At 41.8% G+C, this 24,587-nt stretch overlaps 1 protein-coding gene and 1 long non-coding RNA gene across 3 annotated transcripts; one reads left to right on the top strand and one right to left on the bottom strand.

Moving 5' to 3' along the window:
* Positions 1 to 101: 101 nt before the first annotated feature.
* Positions 102 to 17,293, top strand: LOC123577453 (ATPase PAAT-like). The gene is made up of 6 exons (XM_045439765.1): positions 102 to 528; positions 1,121 to 1,327; positions 2,733 to 2,802; positions 6,836 to 7,042; positions 13,893 to 14,347; positions 16,112 to 17,293. The coding sequence occupies exons 1-6, from the start codon at positions 365 to 367 to the stop codon at positions 16,344 to 16,346; spliced, it is 1,338 nt and encodes a 445-aa protein (XP_045295721.1). The 5' UTR covers positions 102 to 364; the 3' UTR covers positions 16,347 to 17,293.
* LOC123577457 lies at positions 16,934 to 24,587 on the bottom strand. Of its 2 annotated transcripts, none has more exons than XR_006701852.1 (3): positions 23,708 to 24,587; positions 19,613 to 19,968; positions 16,934 to 17,121 (listed from the first exon to the last, which is right to left on the bottom strand). It is a non-coding gene; the product is annotated as an uncharacterized LOC123577457 (long non-coding RNA). The 2 variants fall into 2 exon arrangements; XR_006701851.1 differs by lacking the exon at positions 23,708 to 24,587 and adding an exon at positions 20,849 to 20,964.

The following is a 24,587-nucleotide window of genomic DNA, read 5'->3' as shown; positions in this document are numbered from 1 at the left end:
ACAACCGTCGTCCACACCGCCTGCTACTTCCTCGGACCAACGTCGAAAGATCCGCCTGCGTTCCCGCCAGTCTCGCCCCGCGCCTGCGCACAGCTGCTTTGGTAGGCCGAGGGGCCGTAGGAGCGCATGCTCCGTCCTTGAGCTCTTCCCCGGCAGGTTTGGAACCGCGTTGCTGAGGCTGGCTGGCGCGCGCATGCGCGTCTCCGGTACCTGGTTCTTTCCCCACTGGACAAGGAGCGGCTGGTCTTGGAATTGAAGCCTGCCGAGCCGGAAGGCGCTGTGCTTTTTCACCTCCGTCTGCTCTGGCGGAAACGCAAGCGGTGGAAGAGAGGTTCCGGGCTTGGCCTCGGCTGGCGGCTGCAGCATGGACACCCGGGCGGAGGAGGCGGGAGTGACTCGCCGCCCGATGCTGGCCTCTTCCTGGGATGCTGCCTGCGGAGCCCTGGCCCGGAGTCTCCATCTCACCCGGGCTGGTGTCGGCGCCCCGGACTTGGACTGGGAGCAGCTGCTGGCGCCGCCTGACTCGGGGTGAGCAGGGCCGGCGGGGACCGGGGCCGCGGCGCCAGGATGGTCGCGCTCCTGGGGGAGCCGGGAGGGGAGGCGGGGCCGAGCGGAGAGAGGGTGGGGGGCCCGGGGTGCGGGAAGGACCTGACTGCGGGGGCCCCGCATCTCCGCCGGGTCGCCCCCGGGGTCCGCCTCCCTCCCCCAGGCTACCCGACGGAGGCCTCTCTGTTGTCGACCCGAAGGGGCGTTAGAAAAACGAACTGTCGAGAATCCCCATCAACTTAATTATGAGAAAGAGCCGCGTTTGCCTTTTATTGCGTTCTCCTTCCCACTCTTGTGCGCACAGTAGGTGCCCAGGGAACTTTTTATGTTGAAGGAGAAGGACTGCAGAGGCTTGAATCCACAGCCGAGGAAAAAGTAGAGGGGAAAACCCCGGTGGGTGGCGTGCCCATCTCCTTGTGAATCTGTCTTGAGCGTCTGTTGGGTGCTTGGGAGGGTGCGGGGACCGCCGTGGTAAATGGGAGGGAATTAGAAGAAGTCCTGGTGGCCCAATAGGAGGGTCGTGAGCAGCGTTCAGACAGGTGCACTGTGTGATAGTTTGAACAATTCTTTTCAGCCAAGATCTGGTGATTTTGAAAAGAAGCCTCAACAGTGACCAAGATGAAAACCCCTGCTTCCTTCACCTGAGATGTGACCCTAACGGAGGTGAAGAGATCGTTTCTATTGGCATTTTAAGTTCCGCAAGAAATATGGAAGTATACTTAGGAGAGGAGTACTGTGGAACCAGTAGGGGCAAGAATGTTTGTAGTGATCTGGATAACAGGTTTGTAACTTGTTCATGCAGAAGTGTTCCCCCCAAGCAGTGTTGTTTTTCCCCAACGTTTGTGGTATTTACTGAATCTCTGACATTGAGGCCAGACACTAAGGGAGAGAAGAGAAGAACATACCAGCAGGAATAGAACTTTCTCCTTTTAAGAGATCTTGGAGATTGGGACGCCTGGGTAGCTCAGTCCGTTGAGCGTCCCACTTCAGCTCAGGTCATGATCTCACAGTTCATGAGTTCAAGTCCCGCTTCGGGCTCTGTGCTGACAGCTCAGAGCCTGGAGCCTGCCTGCTTCCGATTCTGTGTCTCCTTCTCTCTCTGCCCCCTGCCGTCCTCACACTCTGTCTCTGTCTCTCAAAACGTGAATAAATGTTAAAAAAAAAAAAATTAAAAAAATAAAAGATCTTGGAGATAGATAGTCTAGGTCACCTTTCTCAATTTTTATAAATGTGGAAATTTAGGGCTAATTTAGGGAGCTGACTAGATAGAGGGTCATACTAGGTATGTATAAACTGTGCAGACTACAGTGTAGTCCTTATTCTTCTTCTTGGCCTTTTTTCTACATGGACGTACAATGGTGTCTCTTCCAAAGATAATTGGGCAGTTAGTCTGGAACACTGCATACATTTTTCTGGAAGGAAGTCTATTGTAAGTAGCAGACAGGCCCAAGACGGTGCCTCCCCAGCCTATATAACCCACAATTCAGCCTGTTATACTTTGCTATTTCTCTAGGTTTTTTTTTTAAAGACTTATTTTTATGTTTGGTGAGAGAGAGAGCATGTGAGTGGGGGAGAAGGGCAAAGGGAGAGAAAGAGGAGAAGAGAGTGAGAGAATCTTAAGCAGGCTTCATGCTCAGCAGGGAGCCTGATGTGGGGCTTGATTCCACGACTCTGGGCCAAAATCAAGTTTGGTGGCTCAAGCAACATTGGCCCCCAGGGTCCCTGATTTTTCTCTAGGTTCTTCTACAAAGATTCTACCCTAATTGAATCTCAGGATTTAAGTAATGGCTTAGAAACAACTAAAACAAATTTTTTTTAAATTCGAGTATAGTTGACGTGCAATGTTACATTCGTTTCAGGTATACAGCATAGTGATTCATCATCTTTATAGATTATGCTGTGCTCACAAGTGTAACTACCATCTGTTACCGTACAGTATCGTTGACTATATTCCCTACACTGTACCTTTTATTTCCATAATTTATTCATTCTGTAACTGGAATCCTGTATCTCCTATGCCCTTCCATCCATTTTGCCCATTCCTCTGGCAACCATCAGTTTGTGTTCTGTGTTTATAGGTCTGATTCTGCTTATTTTTTTTTTTTTTTTGCTTATTCATTTGAAACAATTTGTTTTTAAGTTTATTGAAAATCATAAAGTAAAAGTAACTTCAATTTTATTTTTAGTGAGCACGAAATTATTTTCTACAAAAAATATTTAAAATTGGAGTCTTCCAGCCATGCTTGTAAAATAAAGGTAAGTCATCACTAAATTTTAACTAACTTGCCAACTGCAAATGTGTTTGTGTAATTTGTGCTTCTTTTCTGGTTGGTTTCGTAATATGCTTCATCTACCTTTGTTCCTGGTTGTCTTTCTATGAAAATATGGTGTCATGATAACTGCAAGCAGTTTTGGTTTCATTATATCAAGAAAGGTGGAAGGGAATTAGAGAAGTTTAGAGAAGAGCATCCAAAAATCAGGGATTTGGAGTGATGTCTTAAGTATGAAAAATACAGAAGTGAAAACTAGAGCCTAGAAAAGGTACCAAACCGGAGTACGTAGGTCCAGGATATGAATTCTGCTTTGTTGACTAGTTAAGTGACCCTCGGCAAATCTCTTTCTTTGGAAGTACCTCATCGATGAATTAGAGGACCTAAACGGCACCTGGGTGGCTCAGTTGATTAAGTGTCTGACTTGATTTTGACTCCTGTCATGATCTCATGGTGTGTGGAATTGAGCCCCAAGCCGGACTCTGCACTGACAGCACAGAGCCTGCTTGGTATTCTCTCTCTTCTTCTCTGTCTGCCCCTCTGCCTGCTCACCCATGTGTGTTCTCTCTCTCTCTCTTTCCTCTCTCTCTCTCTCTCTCTTTCTCTGTCTCTCAAAAATAAATAAGTAGGGATACCTTAGGAGACTCAGTTGGTTATGCATCCAACTTTGGCTCATGATCTCACAGTTCGTGATTTTGAGCCCCACGTCGGGCTCTGTGCTGACAGCTCAGAGTCTGGAGCCTGCTTTGGTTGGATTCTGTGTCTCCCTCTCTTTCTGGCCCTCCCCCACTTGCACACTCTCTCTCTCTCTCTCAAAAGTAATAAACATTAAAAAAACTTTTTTAAATAAATAAAAATTAGAGGACTAAAAAAAGCCCTCCTTGATATTACATGAATGTTCAGCATTATCATTCCTGATAGCTAAAAGCTTACAAAGAAAACAACCCAACTATCTGTCACCTAGTGAATGTAATGAAAATATGGTATAGTATACCCACACAATGGGAAAGTATTTAGTCATAAAAAGCATTGAATTACTGAAACATACTACAGACGTGGGTGAACCTTGAAACATTATACTGTGTGAAAGAATTTGGGGCCATATACTGTGTGATTCCATAAGTATATATATACATATATGTGTGTGTATATATATATATATATATATACACACATATGTGTATTTGTGTGATTTTATAAATCTATATATATATAGATTTGTGTGATTCCATAAATCTATCTATATATATATATTTGTGTGATTCCATAAATATATATATAGATTTGTGTGATTCTATAAATATATATATATATTTGTGTGATTCCATAAATATATATGTATATATATTTGTGTGATTCCTTAAATATATATATATGTGCGTGATTCCATAAATATATATATATGTGCGTGATTCCATAAATATATATATATGTGATCCCATAAATATATATATATATATTTGTGTGATTCCATAAATATATATGTATATTTGATTCCATATATATATATATATGTGTGATTCCATATATATATATATATATATATGGAATATATATGTATATATGCATATATATATATATGGAATATATATGTATGTGTATATATATAAGGTCTGGAATAGGCTAATGCATAGAGACTAAAGATTAGTTGTTGGCTAGGGTTGGGGGACTTGGTGGGATGGGAAGTGACTGGCAGTGGGTAAAGGGCTACTTTTTGGAGTGATGTTCTAAAATTGCAAAGGTTACACAACTCTATGAATATACTAAAATCCACTGAATTGTACGCTTTAACTCGATTGTTTAGCATGTAGATTATATCTCTATAAAGATACTTAAAATAAATTTTTTTTTAACGTTTATTTTTGAGAGAGAGTGCGCGTGCGAGTTGGGGAGGGGCAGAGAGAGAGGGAGACACAGAATCCGAAGCAGGCTCCAGGCTCTGAGCTGTCAGCACAGAGCCTGATGCGAGGCACGGATTTGTGAACCATGAGATCATGACCTGAGCTGAAGTCAGATGCTTAATGACTGAGCCATGAAGGCCCCCTGTGTTTTTAAATTTTTTTAAAAAGGAAATAAACACTTGCAATCTTTTTGTCTCCACATTACTTTATACAGGGTTACAAGACTTTAGAATAAGACAAAATAAGTAATTTCATTATCTGCTGGTGGCAAATTAACAGAACTGATTATTCCAAGATATTGTTTTATTTAGTATATATTAACAACTTTCAGATTTATTTAAAGTGATTCCTTCTTTTTTTTTTTTTTTTTTAATTTTTTTTTTTCAACGTTTTTTATTTATTTTTGGGACAGAGAGAGACAGAGCATGAACGGGGGAGGGGCAGAGAGAGAGGGAGACACAGAATCGGAAACAGGCTCCAGGCTCCGAGCCATCAACCCAGAGCCCGACGCGGGGCTCGAACTCACGGACCGTGAGATCGTGACCTGGCTGAAGTCGGAGGCTTAACCGACTGCGCCACCCAGGCGCCCCATCCTTCATTCAAGTATTTGAATGCCTGCTGATGTTAGATACTGTGTGAGGCATGTAGGAATTAGCAGTAATATAATGAATGACTGCCCTTATGTTGCTTACATTCTAGTGTAATGACATAGATTATAAGCCAACTCAATGAGTAAAATGTGTCCCAATGAGGGTGAAAAAGCAGAAAAGGGATAGTAGGGAGGTTAGAGGGTAGGTGTAGAAATTTAATGGGGAGATTCCTTGATTGTTGAGGACAGTCCACCTCTTTGCTGCCACACTCAAAGTTCTTGGATCATGGGTCTGGTTTGACTTGTGTTTTTATGTTACATGTGGTTTTGTGTGTGTCTCTGAAGGTAAGTGCTTTTTGTAACTGTTCTTTGGAAACTCTGTGGGAGTGCAAAGGCTAGGTTGATTTAGAGAGATCCTACACCTACTAGAGCTTATTCTGGAGCAATAACATATGAAAGTTAATGGTTCCTGATGCATATTTTTGAGCACTTACTCAGTGGTAGGTACTGGGAACTTTAACACCTAATCTTCCTAACAACCATGTGAAATCATTGTTATTACCCTCCCTCATTTTATTCCTGATTCAGGTTTTCGCCTTTTCCCAAGGTCACACAGGCTCTAAGTAGAGTCATCATTGAACCCAGTTCTGTCTGATTCTGTTTCCTTTCCACGTGCTACTGTGTTGTCCATATCACACATAAAATGTCTTTTGGTTCAGAAACATGGATGAAATGAGGCAGCATAAAGTGTTGAGCAGGACGCTACTAGAGAAGCCAGAAGGGCTGTGTTCCAAGCTTGGCTCTTACTAATTTGGGTAGCCCTTTGACAAGTCAGAAAATCACCCCTGACCTCATCATTTTTGTGTGTGAACTAGCAGGTTATGTTAAGCCATTTTAACTTTCCCTTATAATTCTAAATTCTAAGAGACTGACTTATTTTTAGGATTTCAGTAAATACTTTGGAAGTGCTTTTGTATTAAATAGTATTATAGCTAGCTGTGCTATGTTAAATTCTCAGATTGGCATAGTTTATTTTTATTCGTTAATTTAAGTGAATGGAACTTTATTATAGTCTCTTTTGGCTATTCTGTATATTTTTTCAGTTTGAAATGATACCTTTTTTTTTTTTTAATGTTTATTTATTTTTGAGAGAGAGAATGGGAGAGGGGCAGAAAGAGAGAGAGAGAGGGGATCTGAGGCAGGCTCCATGGTGACAACAGAAAGCCGGATGCGGGGCTTGAACTCATAAACCGTGAGATCATGACCTGAGGTGAAGTTGGATGCTTACCCTGAGCCACCCAGACACCCCTCAAATGATACTGGTTTATATAAATAGTTCCTATGAGCCTGATAATAAATTAGAAGTGCTGACCACTACAATTTTCAGGAAAACTTTAAAAAATGAAAATGTATTTAATGTTTTGTTTTCTTAAATACATTACTGTTGCTAGTTTATGTTAAAAAGTCACCTTGAATAGTGATTATTGTTTAATATCATTATTTTCTGGAACGTCTTTGTTTTGTAACAGTTGCTCTCCTTTGGTGAAAAGCAGTGTGTGTTCATCAGTAAAGTTGTGGTACACATGAGGCGGGTTTCAGCCAGTTCGTCAACAAGTTCTCCTGCTCTAGGATCAAGGATAGACCTCCGGAGGGTCCAGACTATCATGGAGTCCATGGGGTCAAAGTTGTCACCTGGAGCTCAGCAACTGATGGATATGGTTAGATTTCAGCAGCAGGTAGGTAGAAATGGATTCTCTCCAGATAACCGTTAAAAATTTCAAAAAGGTGGCTTTTTTAAGGACATGTATTGACTTGGTTTTTTCTTTGAAAAAGATTGATTTAATGTTTTGAAAAGATATTGATTTAATGCATACCTTTATTTACTTTTGTAAAATAACATTTTATAGACTTACCCTCTTCCAAAATATTTTTGTTACATATCTTCACAGTTTTCCATGAATTTACTCATTCATTCAGCAAATATTTATTAAGCACCCTCTCAGTGAATGAGGCAGTGTTTTGAGCACTTTAGAAAGTTCAAAGATTAGTCTGTAGCCTATCTTTAAGGATCTTTATAGTCTCATTTTTTCTAGGCCTTTAGAAAAGAAGGAGGGGACCAGGCAAGTAAATTTGGAGGGATGCAGTTTGAGAGAGAAAATAACATGGATTAACTCTTCAGCGCTAGAAGGAACGGGATATAGCTAGGAAATGGATAGAAGTTCACTTCTCTGGGGTGAGGAAGTGGTAGGGGGAGTTGGGCTTGGGGCCGGATCATAGGGGGCTTTGAATGCTGTCTTAAAAGTTCATAGGTGGTTTTGCCTATGTTTTGGGAAATTCGAACCCAGAGTTATACATAAGAGGAATGAGAGGGTACAGTGAATCAGTAGGATGTGGGACCCCAAGGGGAGCAGCTGCCTGTTCCTGCCCTCATCCAGGTGGGAATTAAGGAGGGTCTGAAATTGGACATATAACCTGATGCTGGGTTGTGAGTTGCTAAGGTGACGGTGCCGTCAGGGCTTGACAGCTAACTTGATATTGGTGTCGCTGGAGAAAGATAAAAGAGTTAAAAGTGAAATTGAGTTTTGAAGATGGGGCTCCCAACAGTATAAATGGAACCCAAGGGAGGAGGCTACTTGGGAGAAAGGAAGTTTGATTTGGGGAGTATTGAGTCATGGATGTGAATCCAACAGTGCCTGTGGCGGGAAGCAGAAGGGAGGTTTGCGAGGGGCACCCCAGCAGAGGGTGGGGAAGGAAATGAAGGGAGAGCCAGAGCAAGGAAGAAGGGTCCATGAGGAGTAGCTGTGTTTGGGAAGGACACAGGGAGAGGGAAAAGGAATAGGAGAGCGGAAGACCAGCGGTGTGACCGAGTAGCAGCAGGAAAGACCTGATGTCAGGAGACCTGATGGCAGGTTCTGGTGCTGACATTTGTACTTGTGCGATTGGTGTTGCTTCATCTTTTTGACATAAGTTTCCCCAGGTTCAAAATCTAAGTGATAATACTGCTAAGATCATAGGATTCATGGGAAAGTTTAAAACAAATAGTATAATAAACAACTTGTGCGTTTCTCGTGAGATTTACCAATAGTAATTTATTTATTTTTTTAAAGTTTATTTATTTGGAGAGAGAGACAGAGAGAGAGTGCAGCTGGGGGAGGGGCAGAGAGAGAGGGAGACAGGGGATCCGAAGCGGGTTCCATGCTGACAGCATAGATCCCAGTGCAGGGCTCGAACCCATGAGCCATGAGATCATGACCTGAGCCAAAGTCGGACGCTTAACTGACTGAGCCAGCGAGGCTTCTCAACCAATATTCATTTAGTACAGGTGTCACCGACACAATGGGAAGAAAGGGAGACTAGGAAAGTTGACGGTGATCACATGAACCTTGGAAAGGAGGGGTTCAAAAAAATACCAGGTTCATACTTTTTTTTCTCCTGTACCGTTATCTCACCTTGATGCCGCAGGAAGTCTCTGACTGGGCCTCCTGCTCCACCACAGTCCATGCTCCACAGGGCAAGCAGAATAATCTCAAAGGGTAAATCAGACTCGTCCTTCCCCCTGTGTAAAGCCCTCTGACTTCTTCTCTCATACTCAGAATTAACCCAGATTCTTTACCTTGGCATCTAAGATCTGGGCCTTCTTGGACTCCTTAACCTCATCTCCTTCCTACCAAATCTTGGACACCTTGCTCCAGACATGCTGATGTGTGTATTCCTCAGGTACTCAGATGTGTTCGGGACCTTTGCACTCTTAACTTTTCTCTTTCTCCAGAAGCCCTTTCCCCAGACCTTGGCAAATCTGGCTTTTTCTTTTTATTAAGATACCAGCTTAAATGTTACATCCTTATTAAGACCTTCCCCAACTACCAGTTTAAAATAGCCTTTTCCAGGGCACCTGGGTGGCTCAGTCAGTTAAGCGTCTGACTCTTGATTTTGGCTCAGGTCATGACCTCATGGTTCGTGAGTTCAAGCCCCACATCGGGCTCCGTGCTGAGAGCATGAAGTCTGCTTGGGATTCTCTCCCTCTCTCTCCGCTTCTTCCCCGTGCGTGTACACTCTCCCTCCCTCTCTCTCTCTTTCAAAATGAGTAAAAATTAAACTGAAAACTAAATAATTAAAATAGCTTTTTCCTCCAAATCTGTATCATATTTTCATCAGAGCCTTCCTGATCATTTTGTTGTTATTTATATATTGGTCTATCTCATTAAAATGTAAGCTTCATGTGAACAGGGACCTGGTCTGTCTTGATTAAGGCTTCAGAGAAGTATACGATATATAGGATTTGGATTATCAACTGAGTACTCCTTAGAGATCTTCAGGGGGTCGGTTTGAATAACCATGAGGTGGAAACCAGATTTTGAGGGATTAGGCACTAAATGGGGGTAGTTGGAATGTTGACATCCCAGGGTAATATGGGTTTGTTTCAAGAATGGTAGAGATAAGGAACTTGCCTGTATCAGAATTCCTTGTGATATTTATAAAATACAGATTACTGGCTGTCGCCAGTGACCTGAAACTCTGAAGGTGGTTTCCAGGAATCAGTATTTCAAGCAGGCATCCCCCGGTGAGTCTTACACATAGTATATTTTAAAAACAAATGATTGAGGACAAGGATCCTATGGAGACAGAGATTGAAAATGTAAAAACAAGAAGAAATTTTTTTGTGTGTGCAAGACTTTGGAAACATCAGAGAGGGTTAAGGAATTAAAATCAGCTCATGGACCAATTTTTATGTTTTAAAAACTTAGCTTTGGAAAAAGGGATTACATGGATAATAGATATTTTTTGGCCATGTCTTTAAGTTTTCTTTAATTCCAAAGATACATGTTTTCTTTGCCTTGAATTTCAATCTGTTCAGAAGTAAATTAAGTAAGGCAAACCATAAGAAACTCTTAAATACAGAGAACAAACTGAGAGTGGATGGGAGTGGGGGAAAGGGGAAAATGGGTAATGGGCATTGAGGAGGGCACTTGTTGGGATGAGCACTGGGTGTTGTAGGTAAGCGATGAACCACGTGAATCTACCCCAAAAACCAACAGCACACTTTACACACTGTATTTTAGCCAATTGGACAATAATTTATATTATTAAACAAAAAGTGCATTAAGTAAATCATAAAAGTGCTTTCCCAGCTCTCATTCTGTTCCCTGCCTGGTGTGTATCCTGGAGTTTTCTGTACTTGTAGAAATACGTGCACGTCCTTCCATCCAACACACATGCTGTGCCCTCCCCCCTCCCCCCACTAAATCATTGTATATGAGGACATTTGGGGAAGACAAAAAGTGATCCAGTTAAATCTTCTTTTAAACATGCTAATAAAAGGCTTCTTCCAAGTGAGGAGGCTCTATTTATGGGATGATTCTTACATGATATACCTGGATTTCTAGGATTGCATATTATTAACAAACCAGAGTCTATGGAATGTCTCCCGGGAAAATGTCATGTAAGCTATTGTCATGTATCAACTATTTGTTGAGTATAAAGTAGGGATATTTTGGGGCTCCTGGCTGGCTTAGCTGGTAGAGCCATGCGACTCTCGATCTCAGGTTATAAGCTCAAGCCCCATGTTAGGTGTAGAGATGACTTAAAAATAAAATCTTAAAAAATAAATAAATGAAGTAGGGATGTTTCATGACCAAAACTATTCCTTCTATGGAAGTTGTATAACCGCACACACCTTCCTACATTAATTTGGGCAGGGCCTGTCCTGAAGGGGAAAGAAACAACCTGGGAAGCTTTGTTAGGAGTCCTATGCCTCTCCCTGCTTCACCTGGGCTATGGGGTTGCTTGTGTTCTTGAACGTTTTATTAAAGTCGTATTTTATTTCATTACATTTGAAGTTCAAATTTGCTGGCTTTGATTTGTTTTTGCTTTACCGTTTGGAAAAATTGAATGGGATACTATATCAAAGTGCCCTAGCATGTAGTTTTCATTTAATGTTATCTGAGTGAAAGGGTGTGCCCCGTTTTCTCGAAGAACAAATTCAGGTGTGCAAGATTTACACGATTTACTTTTTTCACCTTTGAAATACGAATATCTTTTTTTCTTGCTTTTTCAAGGTGATAACTAAAGTTAGTCAATCCTTTCAGATATCTGACCGGATATTCAGAGATAAACAACTTTTCACAAGCCTGGAGGCTTGTGCATATATGAAGTTATGTATACACAATAGTTTTTTACATATTCATATATACGTATAGACATAATTCTACGTGAATGCTTTCATGTTCTTTTAGGCTACTCTGTAACTGTTTTCCATGTAACATGACATGGATCTATTGTTAGAAATTATTTCATACATATCCCTCTGCCTGCTTTAAAAAATTTTTTTTAATGTTTATTTCTGAGAGAGAGAGAGAGAGAGAAAGAGAGAGAGAGAGAGAGAGAGAGAGAGAGAGCATGAGCAGGGGAGGGGCAGAGAGAGAGGGAGACACAGAATCCAAAGCAGGCTCCAGGCTCTGAGATGTCAGCACAGAGCCCGACGCGGGGCTCAAACTCCTGAACCATGAGATCGTGACCTGAGCTGAAGTTGGGACACTTAACCGACTGAGCCACCCAGGCACCCCCTTCTGCCTGCTTTTAAAAGGGCTTGTTGTACCTTGTAAGGCCAATGTACAAGAAAATTAAGAATTCAGTGAAATCAAACGACAGGCAATAGAATAGCCACTAGCACTTAAAGTTTGTTTGTTTATTGCACTGCCACATAGACTTACCTCTGAATTCCTTGATAGTTAATACAAAGAGGAAAGGGAAATCACCTAAAGAGCTTTTATTTGAAAAAAATATGAATTTTTATAATCAATGAATTTCTTATAATCAAAATTTGATATATCAGAAAAGAAAACCTTGCATAGCAAATACCTTATTAACATTTGGATTTTTATAATTAACATTTCTACCAAAGTAATTGTCATATGCAGTTTTGACGTTGATTTCACTGCTGTTTATGTAGACTTTTCAATTTTCTGTCATTAAGGTATTTTTGCTCTGTTATACTGCTACCAAAAATCATTTAGCTTTGTCATCATGATTGAGTAAAGCTCGTTTCCACCAGAGGAGAGTTGTTTACTTTAAAAATTTTGTATAGAATTACATACGTAATTTATATATATACATTTGTATAATTGTATGCTATATATATAATATGTATGTAATTCTATACAAAATATAGAAAAATTATATTGCATATAATTACATGCAATTATATAAAACTTACACATAATTTGTATATATAATATGCATGTAGTTATATAACATAATTGTATACCGTTCATCTTCTTGGAATAATTTAATTTAAGGCTTATTCAAAACTTGGATTCAATAGAAGAACACATTTCTTTCTAGAGTATTTCTTCACTTCAGTAACAGAAGTTCTGTGGAGACTCCCCTACTCCTACACCACCATCTTCTCTGGCTTTCATTATTCCCCTTTCCTGCATTGTTTATCCCTAAGTATTTATCACTGTCTCTGTCCACATGATATATTGTCTTCCTTTCTCCCTTCCTTCCTTCCATTGTTTCCTACTCCCTTATAGGTTCCACATGTCAGTGATTTTCATTGGTTTTGTTCACTGTCTCATTTCCTATGCCTGAAACACAAAGTCAATTTCTGGTAAATATTTGTTGACTGAATTGAGATTGGGGTTGGCATGATCCAGGAATCATTTTTTTAGAATATCTGGAAGATGTATATACTGAGTTTCTTTAGCTAACCTTAATAATACTTTTCTCAGTCTCTTTCACTGGGTATTGAGCAACAGTAAGTATGAGATGATACCCCCGATAAGAGTGTGTAATAGAGTTCTGTATTTTGAATTTCGGATAGAGCCCTAAAACTTACGAGTCAAGTCCGCTAGAAGTAGTTCTGCTCTTCTCTTGAGGAAGAATCCAAGAGTGCGGCACAAACAGGCCCTGTCTGGGAGATCATGTAACCTCATCACAGAAGTGAGCCAGGATCTTGTCATGAAATAATATAGCACCAGTTCAGTTGAGGCCGCAAATCATTAAGGCAGACATAGCCAAAAAGTTTGCTCATTTTAGTCATTGTAGACGTCACAAATGTACCGATGGAACATCATCAGTACCTCAGAGCATGTAAGCTATCTGGCGTGTCTTTTGTGGTAAGCTAGTAGTAGATTTCCTTAGGTTAGCTTATTATATGTGAAACTTGATGGATGATACTCAATTCTAAGAAAATTATCAATTATCGTGACTCAGTTGAGTAGTATATTTTATTACCATAAATTAAGGAGGCCTTTGTAGCGGAGACGTGAGTGTTAATGCAGTTTTACCAAGCATGCTAATATTTAATATTTCCTTTAGGGAAAAACTACAGAGAAATCATTAAAAGCTTGGACTGTGGAGTTAGGTGGCCCAGGTTCTGCCACTTAACTAGTTGTGTTACCGTAGACAAGTAGCCTTTAGCCTGGGTCTCCTCCACTCAATATGGGGGTAGTAATCGTAGCTTGCTTCGTGTGGACGTTTTGAGGGTCAAATGAAAGAATGCACGTTGCCTGCCTCACAGTCATTACCCCCAAAGTTAGCTGTCATGACTGTTAACAGAGACGTGTATTTCTTTACCTTGCTCAGAATCGTATTCCCATTGGCGAGCAGCTTCAGTCGGTTTTGGGAAATCCTGGCTACAGACGTGGGATTGACCTGCAGTCATCATCTACTTCGGGGGCCTTAGACAAGTCCCCGTCCACACCTTTTCCTTTCAGAACCGGCTTGACCTCTGGAAACGTGACTGAAGACTTGAAAGCTTGCACCGATCAAAGTCTGCAGCCACCCGGTGGCGGAAAGGCTACGAGCCTCCAAGAGTATAAAACTGTGTCACCAAGCCATGTTCTTCTTGAGAACGACCTCAAAAATGCAGTTTCTTCTCTCCTACCAAAGAAAGCAAGTGACAACTCGAATATACCTAACTCTGACTTGCTGCCTTTTCTCCAGAGTTTATGTAGTCAAGTTAGCCATCTCCGCGTGGGACGTAACACCAAGTGGCAGGAAACCGTCCCTAAGGCTGGTGAAGACATTGCTGGTGTTGCGTAAGTATTTAAGACAAGTGTGATTTAGATTTCATAGGTGGAAGAATCAGTTGGAGGAAAACATTCGTTTCACTAACTACTGCCTGAAAATGTTTCCCGAGGTCATTTTAGCAGCTTCTGCATTTTACACATTAACATACTTATAGGGAATAAATATTCTGTAGGGGAGAATGGATTACTTTTAAAGAGGTGTCTAAAGCTGAAGATGTTGATCACTTCTTAGGCATTTTATGGAAGGGGCACAAGCATCAAATAAGGGTTGGAGTAGAAAGTTATCTGTAAAAATGGGGAGGAGCCGTGGAAACCATAATATAAACATTTGTGCCTGATTATAATCACTGAGTCATTATAGTAGATTTTCTTTGTAGATCTTGTTTGCCATAGGCTAATTTTAGTCTGGTCATCAATGACATTTTTAAGCTTATAATCGTTTATAGTGTACAGACCCTTATCTGCTGACCTCATAATTCTAATTTTTTTGCAGCCTTGGTGTGATTAATGGGTGGCTAAGTATTTGGTATGTTTCCCCATCCTTCATGTTGATGTAATGTGTCAGGATATTGCACTAGACTGAAATTCATGACTCCGGTCATAGTTCTGGCTTAACTCTTTTGCCTTACCGGTTAAATCTTGTGGCTTAGATTTTTTTCACATGTAAAATGAGGTAGTTTTATTGGTTGAAATTTTCTTAAAGTCTCCAATAGCATTGAAATTTGAGGAGTTTAGCAAGTTATTGGAAAAAAGGTATGGTTTTCAGTAAGGATATTTATTACTTAGTAATATTTTTTAGTAAGGATTCTCGGTAAGGAGAAAAACCATTATTCTTTAGTTGTTGATAGATTACATCAGTGAACTCTAGTTGGTATGTGATGTGGCTAAACAAACAAAATCAAACAAAGCAAACCAAAAGAAATTAAGTTGAGATTAAAAACTGCTCTGGGGCCAGGTGAGATTGAATGTCTCCATTCCTCTCAGCTCTGTCAATGCGAAATGAGCTAACCTTTTTCAAAATTTTATAGAGAAAGGAAAAGAATTTTCTTGGATGCCAAGTTAGGATAGTTGCGGGGGTTATGTAGTCTTCACAAAGAAGAGAGTGTTCTGGGAAGGAACATTTGGTGCAGGGTGATAGATGTGTTTTTACATAAAAAGTTACAAATCATCGTAATGAAGGACATTCCAGAAAATTATGGACTTTATATTTTTAGTATATGCGCGACTGTATGACTTTATTTAAGTGTTTATTTATTTTTGAGAGAGAGAGACACAGAGTGTGAGTGGGGGAGGGGCAGAGAGAGAGAGGGAGACACAGATCTTGAAACAGGCTCTGAGCTGTCAGCACAGAGCCTGATGCAGGGCTTGAACTCCAGAACGGTGAGATCATGATCTAGGCTGAAGTCGGACACCCAACCAGTTGAGCCACTCACTGTTCCCCAGTGTCAGGAGTGTTAAACAACTTGCTGATTCCAGACCTTTTATAAAGATTTCTTCTTTGAGGGTAGAAATTCTCTTCATTTTTATATTCTCATTTCAGTTGTATGCTTACGTGGTTAAAGAATTAAAGATTCAGAATACACTCAGGGTTGTGGTTGCCTGTTCCATGTTTATTTTTGGAACCTGGAAATACGTTGTACGAAGAGAGCACAGCTATGGAGGCAGATTTCGGCAATGTGTGTTGGCTGCTTGTTTTAGTAGAGTTTGGTTGCTTTTGTGATGACATCAGGAATCATTGTTATATTGTGTGTGTGTGTTTTAATTTATTTGTAGCACGGAAGAGCAGCCTGTGTGCTCCTACTTGGAAAAGGTCCTTACTAAAAATATGGAACTGATGGAAAAGAAGCTTGTGGATTACATTGATCAGCGGATACATAAACTGCAGAAGCACATAGATACAAAGATGGCTTTGTTAATGGACGTGCTGCAGAGTCCCTGCCCCCCACCCGCCGGGATGGCCCTCCGACAGTGGGACTCTGGGGAAAGACTTTCAAACGGAGAAAGATAAGTGCTCGACACGGACCGTGCGCTACAGATATTTATTACGTATTTATTAGAAAGCCAAAACCCCACAAGTTCAAAGCAAGTATTTAATGGCATTTGAGGATCACCATCTTACGTGCGGTGACCTCAGTGTTCATTTTAGCTCTACTTGTTACTGTGCATCCGGTACTGGGCGCTAAGATTTAACAACACGATAGGGTTATAAATTATTTTTGTTTACAGTCTTGTTCACTCTGACAGAAATGTATGTGTGTTTCTGGCTTCAATGTTGAAACATGCTAAGGATTTTTAATGCAATCCATGAGTCTGTGTTGTATAATGTTTTTGATAGAAGTACATTTTTTATTTATAATAGGGCTTATTTTATGGTCTTAGTATGAAAAAGAATGCTTAGAGTATTTGATTTTTCTTTTTCTAATTGATTGTTCATGGAAAATTAGATACCTAAGACTTAAAAGCCTTTCATTCAGATCACTGATTGGGTGGTGTTTACGCTCGGATAACGGCTGAGGCATTGTGTTTGGCATGCGTACGTATGCACCGGGGCCGTTATTATCTGTTTCAATAAAGCGTAGCAGTAGGTAGAAAGTGAACATCAGAACCGGCCTGTTCCTTGTTGGGATTATTACTTTAGACTTAGCGTTTGAGGTAAATTGAGAGAAGTCATCCTGTTTGCTCTCAGTAAACCCAGAAAGTGTACAGTCCCCTCCTTTCCTGAGCAGATACAGGTTCTTGCCAGAGGCCTTCTCTCGTGTGTTTCCGGTGTGAAGCACTGAGGTCTGCCTTGAAGGAAGAAAGCGTGTGAATCAAGGGGGCTGCGGTTCTCTCTGGCAGACGTATGATAACTATCGTATGTGTGTTCAGGAGTGATCTAGTTGCCCTTAAAAATAAACCTATCCACTTTGGAAATTACTTGTCTCAAGGAAACAGTAAAGTTTTATTTTCAGTGAATCTTTGCCGAAAATGTTTTATGTTTATGGAAACGGGGTATTTCACACTCATTCAGTGTTTTGGTGAATTTACTCTTTGGAATAAGGGCTAATTTAGGGGCACCTGGGTGGCTCAGGCGGTTAAACGTCCAACTTGATTTCGACTCAGGTCATGATCTCAGGGCCATGAGATCCAGCCCCACTTCCAAGAAGCCACACTAGGCGTGGAGCCTGCTTAAGATTCTCTCCCTCCCTCTCCTTTTGCGCCTCTCCCTACTCGTGATCTCTGTAGAAAAAACAAAAAAAGGGCTAATTTAGATAACGCTACTCATTTTTATATACTACAGAGGTAATACAGCATGTGGAACACGCTCTGACTGTAGTCACAGGAGAATTTGCATATCACTTTTTCTAGTCTTTTCTGATTTGTGGGACATTCACAACACGTATAGCTATATGATCCTACTTCCTTTGACATTCGGGAGAAACATGTCTCACTAGGAAAGTGGTCCGCTGCTCACATTAGCATCACACTTTACAAAGTAGTAAAACACCTGTTCTCATCGAAACCTCTCCACCATTAACAGCCACCATCACCACCGTTCTTGTCAACCACGCAGCATCCACTGTCTCTTCACAAGTGCTCAGGGAACTGAACTGCTTTGCCAGCGATCCTGTAGTCAGGGGGGAGGTGGGACTCGGGTCCAGAACTCCTTTCCTTCCCGTCTCCATCTCTCCTGTTCCTCGTGCCCCAGTGCGAACCGTGGGGTGGGATCTCCTTATTTAGAATTCATCCCCTTTACATTTGGAACCCAAGGCTGTAGAAACGGGAAGTCACTCTTCTTCCACGGCCGCCTCGCTCACGGTAAGGGACATGTAGCATCTCCCCAGACGCCCCTTCCTTCCCTCACATCCCCCAGTCTTCATCCCTAAGGACGGTCCGTGCCCTGCATGGACAGGGCAGACCCGAATGATTCATTGTCCTCTGCCCATGCTGACAGGGTCTCTCCGGATGGCCCCCGAATCCTGACACAGTTGCAAGATGGCTTAGAGGGAACACCGCGAGGGTAGACAAACCTGAATTCTTCCACCGTAGCCCCTTCCCTGCTGCGTAACTTGGGCTGAGCTATTCAGGATTTCACCTCACTCTCCCTTCTGCAAATGGGGATATCACAGCCTTCGTCATCTGAACAGGGAGCACCGGCACAGGCCTGGCACACAGAAGCGTCTAAGACGGGCAATGTTCGTCTCCCCTCCCTCGCTCTTGCCCTGCTGCCGTCCTCTCTTTCTCGACACATCAGGGATAATGTATGTGATTCTTAATTAATAGCCCTTGAATTCTGGGAAATATGGAAGCGCCCCTTCTTTTTTATTTCCTTCAGGGCCAGACAGAAGTGAATTCCAACTTCCCTGGCGAAGGGCCACGAGTCTCAAAGTGTGGTACCTTGACCGCACCAGCAGCACCTGGGAAGTTGTTACCCGTGCACGTTCTCGGGCCCCGGCCACCCCCGTCCGGGTCAGAATCTGGGCCCAGGGTCCCACAGCCGTGCTTTTGCAAAACCCTCCCGCGCTTCTGAGACTCTCCGGTTTAGAACCACGGGCAGAGGGGGAGCGTAGGGGCGCTGGAGCAAGGGTGCCGGGATCCGGTCCCTCTGCTGCCTGTATCGGTCCGTGACTCTGGGCACGTGAAGTGACTTCTCTGGGATTTCTTACCCGCCGAGTGGGGATTAGATCGCATCCACCCCAGAGGGCTGTTGAGAGGACTGATTAACTGGGAAGTTCTCACGAAGCCCTGAGAGAGTCTGGTAGGGCAGCGCCCCGTCCTCAGCTTGGCCTCGCACTGCCATAACCTGGGCACTTCTAGAAAACGCTTGTGGGTGTATATTTATTTCAAAATAAAAAATTGGTGGGGGGGTTGCATAGGAGGCTCAGTTGGCTGAGCATCTGACTTTTGATTTCAGCTCAGGTCATGGTCTCATGGTTCATGAGATTGAGCCCCTCCTTGGGCTCTGTGCTGACAGCACAGAGATGCTTGGGATTCTTTCTCTGCCCCTCCCCTGCTCATTTGTACTCTCTTCTCTCTCTCTCTCTCTTTCTCTCAAACATTTAAAAAAGTGAAAATAAAAAATTTAAAATAAAAACAGCACTGGTACCTGGTTCCCTCCCCACCACCCCCGGAATATTGAGCTAACTGCACAGTGTTCAGCCTGTGCATCTGGGATTTGGGAAACTCCCCTGCTGAGTGATGCACAGCAAAGTCTGGAACTGCCAAGTTTAGTGTTTCAGGGCCTAGAATCTGGAACTAGACTAGCCGGGTACTAATGCTGATCATTCCACTTACTATGTGACCTGAGACAAGTTCTCAGCCTCCATGTGAGCCAGTCGGGGAGCACAGTCCGGTCAGGGGCTGTCAGCCATTCCCATCGTCAGCTGGGTTGTGGGTTTTCCTACCACAACTTCTGGGCGCAGCTGACATCTTTCCACAGAGATTTGTCAGTATGGCCAGAGCCTTCAGCCATCCTTTTTAGAAGACCAAAGTCTCTACTTGAAGCAGGAAAGGTGAGTCTGATGCTTTCATGTTCTGGTCTTTCAAGTGTCCAGGTACAGTCCTCGTGGCATTGAGTTTCAGGACCAGGGCTTTGTGGGTCTTCACCTCCTGCCTCGGATCCCCATACGGCTGTGTAGCTTAATACTTAACTGTTTTGTAGGTGTTATTTTAAAGATGTGATTGACAAATAAAAATTGTGTGTATTTAAGGTTGTGCAACATGATGTTTTGATATATCTATATATTGTGAAATGATTACCCAACTCAAGCAAATTAACATATCACCTCAAATAGTTCCCATTAAACACTTGATATCTATGTATTTACACATTTCAAGTAAACAGTATAGACATCTGTAGCCATCATGCTCTACATTAGGAATCTAGAACTTATCTTGTAGTTAGTACCCATTAAGTACTTATCTTGAAAATTAGTACCCTTTAACCAACGTCTCTTATTTCCCCTACACCTACTCCCTGGTAACCACCATTCTACTCTGTTACAATAAGTTCAAGTTTTTTTGAGATTCCACATGTAAGTGAGATCATGCATTTGTAATTCTGTGTCTGGCTTATTTCACTTAGCATAACATCACCCAGGTTTATCCATGTTACTGCAAATGGCAGGTTTTCTTTTTTTTTTTTTTTTTTTAATTTTAATTCCATATAGTTAACATACAGCATTACATTAGTTTCAGATGTACCAATGTAGTATTTAGCAACTCTGCATACTACTCTGTGCTCCTTAAAGGATTTCCTTTTTTAAGGCTGAATAATAAACTCAAAATGGATTAAGGACCTAAATGTGAGATCTGAAACCATAATAATCCTAGAAGAGAGCATAGGCAGTAACTTCTCTGACATCTGCCATAGAAACATTTTCGTAGGTATGTTTCCTAAGGAAAAGGAAACAAGGGCAAAAATAAACTATTAAGACTACATCAAAATGAAAAGGTTTTGTACAGCAAAGGAAACAACCAACAAAACTATGGAACCTATGGAATGAGAGAAGATATTTGCAAATGACATACTGATAAGGGGTTAGTATCCAAAATATATGAAGAACTTATGAAGAGGCATAGTCAGGTTGCTTAGTAGGTTAAGCATCCGACTCTTGATCTCAGCTCAGGTCTTGATCTCAGGGTCAAGAGCCTTGTGTTGGGCTCTGCACTAGGCATGAAGCCTACCTAAAAAATAAAAAAGATCTTATTCAACTCAACACCAAAAAAACCCCCAAACAATCCAATTTTAAAATGGCCAGAAGATATGAACATACATTTCTCCAAAGAAGACATATAGATGGACAACAGACTCATGAAAAGATGCTCGACATCACCCATCATCAGGGAAATGCAAATCAAACCCACAATGAGGTATCACCTCACTCCTGTCAGAATGGCTAAAATCAAAATGACCAGAAATAACAAGTGTTGGTGAGGATGTGGAGAAAAAGGAACCCTCGTGCACTGTCGGTGGGATTGTAAATCAGTGCAGCCACTGTAGAAAACCGTATGGAGGTTCCTCAAAGAATTGAAAATGGAACTACCAAAGGATCCAATAATTCCACTTCTGGGAATATATCTGAAGGAAACAAAAATACTATGTTGAAGAGAATCTGCCCTCCCATGTTCATAACAGCACTGTTTACAATAGCCAAGACACGGAAACGACATAAGCGGTCATCGATGGATGAATAGATGTACACGCGCGTGCACACACACACACGCACACACAATTCAGCCTTAAAAAGGAAATCCTGCTGTATGTGACATGAATGAACCTTGAGGCCATTATATTAAGTGAAGTAAGTCGAACAGAAAGACAAATACTCTATAATCTCACTTATATGTGAAGAGGGAAGAGAAGGGGGAGAGGAAGGGGGAAGGGAACGGGAGGGAAAGGAAGAGGGAAAGGGAAGGGAAGGAGGGAGGAAGAAAGGAAAGAAAGAAAAGGAAAGAAAAGAGAAGAAAGAAAAAGAAAGGGAAGGAGGGAGGGAGGGAGGAAGGAAAGAAGGAAGGGAAGGAAGGAAGGAAGGAAGGAAGGAAGGAAGGAAGGAAGGAAGGAAGGACTGAACTTCAAGAAAAAGTCATTGGATTCATGGGTACCAGTGGTGGGAGTGAGGGGAGGGGGAATTGGAGGAAGGTGGTCCAAAGGTACAAACTCACAGTTATAAGATAAATAGGTGTTAGGGATGCAATGTACAACACCATGACTCTGGTTAACACTGTCATATATACCATATACCATATGGTATATATGAAAGTTACTAAGAGGGTAAATTTAAGAGTTCTTATCACAAGGAAAAAAAACCTTTTTTTTTTTGCATCTATATGAGATGATGGATGTTAACTTATCGTAATCATTTCACCATATATGTAAGTCAAATCCTTACGCTGTCCATCCTAAACTTGTACACAGTATTGTATCTCAGTTACAGCAATGAAACTAGAAAGAACCCAACTCTTAGTTTCACTGATCTTTTCTGGTCTCCATTTTATTATTTCTGCTCTGATTTTGCTACATCCTTCCTTCTGCTCTCTTTGGGTTTGGCCTGTTTTTCTCTATTTTTTTTAAATGTTTTTATTTTATTTTTGAGAGAGAGAGAGACAGAGGTGGGGAGGGGAGGGGCAGAGAGAGAGGGAGACACAGAATCCGAAGCAGCCTCCAGGCTCTGAGCCGTCAGCACAGAGCCTGACAAGGGGCTCGAACTCATGAACGGCGAGACCATGACCTGAGCTGAAGTCGGACGCTCAACCGACTGAGCCACCGAGGCACCCCTCTCTTTCTCGTTTCTTAAGATGTAAAGGTAAGCTCTTTATCTGAGAGCTTTCTTCTTTCATAATGAAGCCATTTATCACTGTAAACCTCCCTAGTAGGACTGCCTTTTGTTGCATCCCATAAATTTTGATATATTTTGTTTCCATTTTTATTTATTTCAAGGTATTTTTTTACTTGCCATTTGGATTTTTTCTTTGACCAATGGCTTGTTCAGGATTGTGTTTTTTAATTTCCATAGTTCTGTGAATTTTTCAGTTTTCCTTTATTATAGATTTCTAATTTCGTGCCATTGTGGCCAGAAATTCCATGTGACTTTAGCCTTTTTTAATTTGTTAAGACTTGTTCTGTGACCGAGCATATGATGTGTCCTGAGGAATCTTCAATGTGTGGTTGAGAACAATGTGTATCTGCTTCTCTTGGATGGAATGTTCTGTATGTGTTGGTAAGGTCCATTTGGTCTAAAGCGTAGTTCAGTTCTAACGTTTCCTTAGTAATTTTCTGTCTGGATGATTTATCCATTGTTGAAAGTGAGGTATTAAATTCTCCTACTATTCTTGTATGGTAGTCTGTTTCTCCAGATCTGTTAGTATTTGCTTTATATGTTTGGTGCTTTGATGTTGGGTGCATATATATTCACAATTATTATATCCTCTTGAAGAATTAACTGATTTTTTCATTGTGATGACCTTCTTGTCTCTGTTACAGTTTTTGACTTAAAATCTATTTTGTCTGATATAATTAAAGTTACCCCTACTCTCTTCTTGAATGTTCTTGTCTAGCTGTGGTATCAGGGTCATGCTGACCTCCTAAAATGAGTTTGGAAGTGTTCTTTCCTCTTCTGTTTTTTGGAAGTGTTTGGGAAGTACTGATATTAATTCTTTAAAGATAAGTTTTTAGAAGTAAAACACTTGGTAGAATCATGCTTTTTATATTTATATATATATTGTCACATCATCTAGAATAAACTGGTACCAATTTAGTACCCCCTGAAATATATATGAGTACTATTTTTCCATGTTGAGAGCAACAGAAGGTTTTAAAACTAAAAATCTCTGGCAGGTGCCTCTTAATATATCCCTGTGTTGATTGAAAAACTGGTTCAAGTTTCTTACCTTCAGACCGGGTCCAGTTGAACTCTGCCAAACACGGCACGATGAAAAGGGCCAAGGGGACAAGCCTGCTCACAGCCTCCATCTCTGTCAGGGGAAAAACGGCCCAGAGGGCTAGCAGGCTTTTATACTTCTCGGTGTTTCATAACCGGCTGGCTTCATGAGCCCTCTGGCCACCTTCAGGGAAATGTGTCAGTGTGACCAGCCAAGGACTAAATTTATGTGGGAATGGAGCAGCTGTGTGACTGGTGAATTATCAGCAATCCCCAACTTGAGTGTTCCCTCTCCGGCTCATTCCTGGAAAGCTTACAGAAAGTTCCCAGCTAAAAACTTCCTCGCAGGGGATCTCCAGCCCCCGGCCCGCAGCAGGCACTGAGTAATTCATCACGGCACCGGGTTAGAGTTGAGCCTTCGCCCTGTTATTTGTTCAGATCACGAAGCAGGTAGCACTGCTGATATCGAAAGCCTTCACTGCTCCTCTCTAAAAATGAACGCCTTTGGATTCTAAAGGATCAGCCAGGCGAGGCAGTTAGTGTGGCACCCGGGCATACTCTGGTTCCAGCTGTGTTGCCAGATGCCTGCCAGGGTGCTGACAGCAAGGAGAGCGATGACACAGGATGAGGAGGAAAAAGAAAGTGTGGGTCCAGATTCAATTGCCAGGAATTTTAAACCATTATGTCCAGAGGGCCGGAAGTCGGGGAATTAAAGTCCCTTAAGTACTATTTTGCAGACGATAGAGAGGAATCCTGGTGTCCTTGAACAAGTGTATGAGAGTGTAGAGTTGCCCTCCTTTCTTTCCTTCCTCCCTCCCTTCCCCTTCCTTCCTTCCTTCCTTCCTTCCTTCCTTCCTTCCTTCCTTCCTTCCTTCTCCTTCCCTCCCTCC

Source organism: Leopardus geoffroyi, chromosome D2 (assembly GCF_018350155.1).
Source record: "Leopardus geoffroyi isolate Oge1 chromosome D2, O.geoffroyi_Oge1_pat1.0, whole genome shotgun sequence".
Classification (NCBI taxonomy): Eukaryota; Metazoa; Chordata; class Mammalia; order Carnivora; family Felidae; genus Leopardus; species Leopardus geoffroyi.
Note: the sequence above shows the minus strand (reverse complement) of the source record. Positions and strands in the feature narration are given on the sequence as shown.